The 2,704-nt window shown below is 44.9% G+C and overlaps 1 protein-coding gene and 3 non-coding genes across 4 annotated transcripts in view; 1 reads left to right on the top strand and 3 right to left on the bottom strand.

Moving 5' to 3' along the window:
* Pmar_PMAR008592 (hypothetical protein) overlaps positions 1–1,769 on the top strand; it is a gene marked incomplete at its 5' end in the record, with an annotated part of 2,028 nt that extends 259 nt beyond the window's left edge. Inside the window, 8 exons of the mRNA XM_002775296.1 lie at positions 1–5; positions 69–149; positions 481–619; positions 667–799; positions 1,037–1,196; positions 1,245–1,343; positions 1,391–1,495; positions 1,596–1,769. The exon at positions 1–5 is cut by the window's left edge and continues 4 nt beyond it. Of these exons, the coding sequence (XP_002775342.1) occupies positions 1–5; positions 69–149; positions 481–619; positions 667–799; positions 1,037–1,196; positions 1,245–1,343; positions 1,391–1,495; positions 1,596–1,705 (832 nt within the window). The 3' untranslated portion in view covers positions 1,706–1,769. The remainder of the gene's footprint in view (positions 6–68; positions 150–480; positions 620–666; positions 800–1,036; positions 1,197–1,244; positions 1,344–1,390; positions 1,496–1,595) is intronic.
* A 498-nt stretch (positions 1,770–2,267) lies between these two features.
* Pmar_PMAR008591 lies at positions 2,268–2,340 on the bottom strand. Its single transcript has one exon. It is a non-coding gene; the product is annotated as a tRNA-Thr (tRNA).
* A 98-nt stretch (positions 2,341–2,438) lies between these two features.
* Positions 2,439–2,510, bottom strand: Pmar_PMAR008590. Its single transcript has one exon. It is a non-coding gene; the product is annotated as a tRNA-Thr (tRNA).
* Positions 2,511–2,612: 102 nt separating this feature from the next.
* Positions 2,613–2,684, bottom strand: Pmar_PMAR008589. Its single transcript has one exon. It is a non-coding gene; the product is annotated as a tRNA-Thr (tRNA).
* Between the last annotated feature and the right edge of the window lie 20 nt (positions 2,685–2,704).

Genomic DNA, 2,704 nt, shown 5'->3' with positions numbered 1-2,704 from the left:
AGATGGTATAAAAAGGAAGAGGAGGAAATCTTCGCTGTGCGTAAGAGGATATGTTGGTATTTATTCAGGTGTAGCAGCAGTAGAAAGGTTCATCAGAGCGAAGTACGAACGGCTAGAGTACGTACCCAAGGGGAATCCTCCACCACCATGTAGTATAATAGGGCAAGGAGTCGTGTTGGTATGTTCAAAAGGCAACCGCTGTTGGAGTAGGAATAGATGCTCGCTTTCCTCAACTGAGCTCGGGAGTTTCCTCGCTGATTATAGGAGTTTATATACGATCTAGGGTTGCAGTGTACAGAAACTAAAACGAATAACATCAAATTTCTTCATAATTTTCATATTGTCGCCCACACATGTAGTTGATGACCATGTGCATATATCACCTCATGCTGGAGCAAACAGTGTGGCTCTCGAATCCACTTCTCCCTTATGGGAAGATGTAACGATTTAATTCGATAGTTATAGTTACTTGTATCTTAGGTGAACTTGTGTTACAAGGTAGAGATGCAGACGTATATAATACAACATCATCTAAGCATGGACCCAAGGCGGATAGAGCTGAGCAAGTTCCCAAGCCATCACGGTCTTCACAGAAAAAGGAACAACATAAGAAACACAAGTAGTAGTGATGATGATAGTGTATGTTGAGATTCACTTGTTCTTTAGAGAGCCCGAAAGTACGGAGTCCAGTACGGTGGGCATGGAAGACCTTTTGGACCTCACAGATTTCCCTGTTACTTCCTCTGGGAATAGTTTTAATAATCCCAAAAGTGGATGTCTGATCGATGATAATTTTGGGGTAAGTTGTAGAGGTATGTTAACTCCATTGTGGTGGTGTATGAAAAAATTCACATTGGAGTGGTATTTCATGGGCTGGTATTTTGCAGAATTTTTAACGTGCTACAACCCTCATTCATTTCCCTCCTAGTAGTGTTCATGCATAGGGCGCGCTGCCAGCGCTCCATTGTCGCTTTGTGTGCCCCTCCTCCTCCGGCAGTTATATTATTGTTGCTGAGCGACTTGCTCATTGATGTAGGATTTCGGTGATCTTATGAGTGGAGATTTGAATCCAACTAAGAAGGAGGTAAAGACGAAGACGAGTATGCTGTTTGGCGACGGGTTGGACGACGATCTCTTTGATCCCTTTGCGAAGCCGACTCAGCAGAGCTCGGCGAGTTCGATGAAGACAGTGAGCCGTAATAGGGATGATTGTGGGGTGTGGGAAAGGTGTGGTATGGTGTTAGAATTGGCGCATAAGAACGAGTTCAACATATCCAGCTTGTATTATCAAAACCCAACTCCGTCCTCCTCAACGTCGTCATCATATAAAGTGAACTCTGGAGGTACTAAATCTTCATAGTTCATCTGGTTATGAGTCAATAATTCTCAGGTGGTGTTGGTTTATCATCTTCCAACGGTTTGGTCCAAGCCCCTGTAGTGAATGCCAATAGCCGAGCACAGTTAGGGGGTAACTGGTCGTCATCATTGAGCGGAAGTAGTAGTAGAGGGAGATGGGGTATGCTGACCTTGTGACTTCAGTGGAGGAATCATAGTCCTGTTGAAGGTGTTGCATTGAGCGATATGAATTATGTCAGATGCAGCAACACCGGGGAGACCTGGCGGGAGTATGAGTCAGAAGTCGACGACGGAGCGAAGCGGTTCGAGTGGATTCAATTCCCTTGATCCGTTCTCGATCCTGAGGTGATCTCGTCGGCGAGTTAATTGCTGCTGTGTCGGTAGCATAAACTGCTTCTACTATTATACAGACGAGTGTGCCAAGGAGGGACTTTTCTGTTATGGGAATATGGATACTTTATTGAGTTCATTGGGGGGTCGGAGTGATGATGGTTTTTACTCTTCGTATGAGTAGACCGCAAGAAGGATGGATTGGTGATGGAGAGGGGCAGGCTGTAGTTGACTTGGTAGAAAGGGAAAGGAGATAGTTCGGAAATTTGGATAGTAACGAGAAGTTGTGGGATATTCCATATGCACGCATGAGCCGTCGAATACTAGGCAAATGATCGGTTACTGTAGAGAATTCTTCAGAATAATCGCCGATTCGGGTTTTTCTTCCTCACAATAACTCAGCGTTGAGTGTGTGCGATAATTATCGTGCGTTTGATAACTCTCATTTTCAGCAAAAGTCCTTCTTTTTCTTGGCGCAGTGACACGCTCATCTCACAAATCTTCCCAATCCACTGGTTGAGTTGCCAGAGTGTACGTACTCTACTCGAGCTCATGTGCCCGAATCGAAGACTGTGTTATTATAACTTACCTTCAGGCTTGAACGGACGACCTTCTGCTGACAAAGCAGACACTTTGCCACTAAGCTAAAGTGTCACATACACTGTATACATTCATAACTTTCTTGTCCCATTCACAGAATGAGCCAACCTGCTCCTGCTCCTCATACCCGACTAGAGCCTAATGCTGCTGTAAGCCACTTGCCGAGATTGAACTGACGACCTTCTGCTTACGAAGCAGACGCTCTACCACTAAGCTAAAGTGGCGCACAGATTAAGTATATGAATCAATAATTTTCCTGTCCCGTTCACAGAATGGGCCATCCTGCTCCTGGTTTTCGTACCAGACCAGAAATTTATGGTGTTATAAGCCACTTGCCAGGATCGAACTGACGACCTTCTACTTACGAAGCAGACGCTCTGCCACTAAGCTAAAGTGGCGCCCAAAACAACTGCATAAA

Source organism: Perkinsus marinus (genome assembly GCF_000006405.1).
Source record: "Perkinsus marinus ATCC 50983 genomic scaffold scf_1104296956044, whole genome shotgun sequence".
NCBI lineage: Eukaryota > Perkinsozoa > Perkinsida > Perkinsidae > Perkinsus > Perkinsus marinus.
Note: the sequence above shows the minus strand (reverse complement) of the source record. Positions and strands in the feature narration are given on the sequence as shown.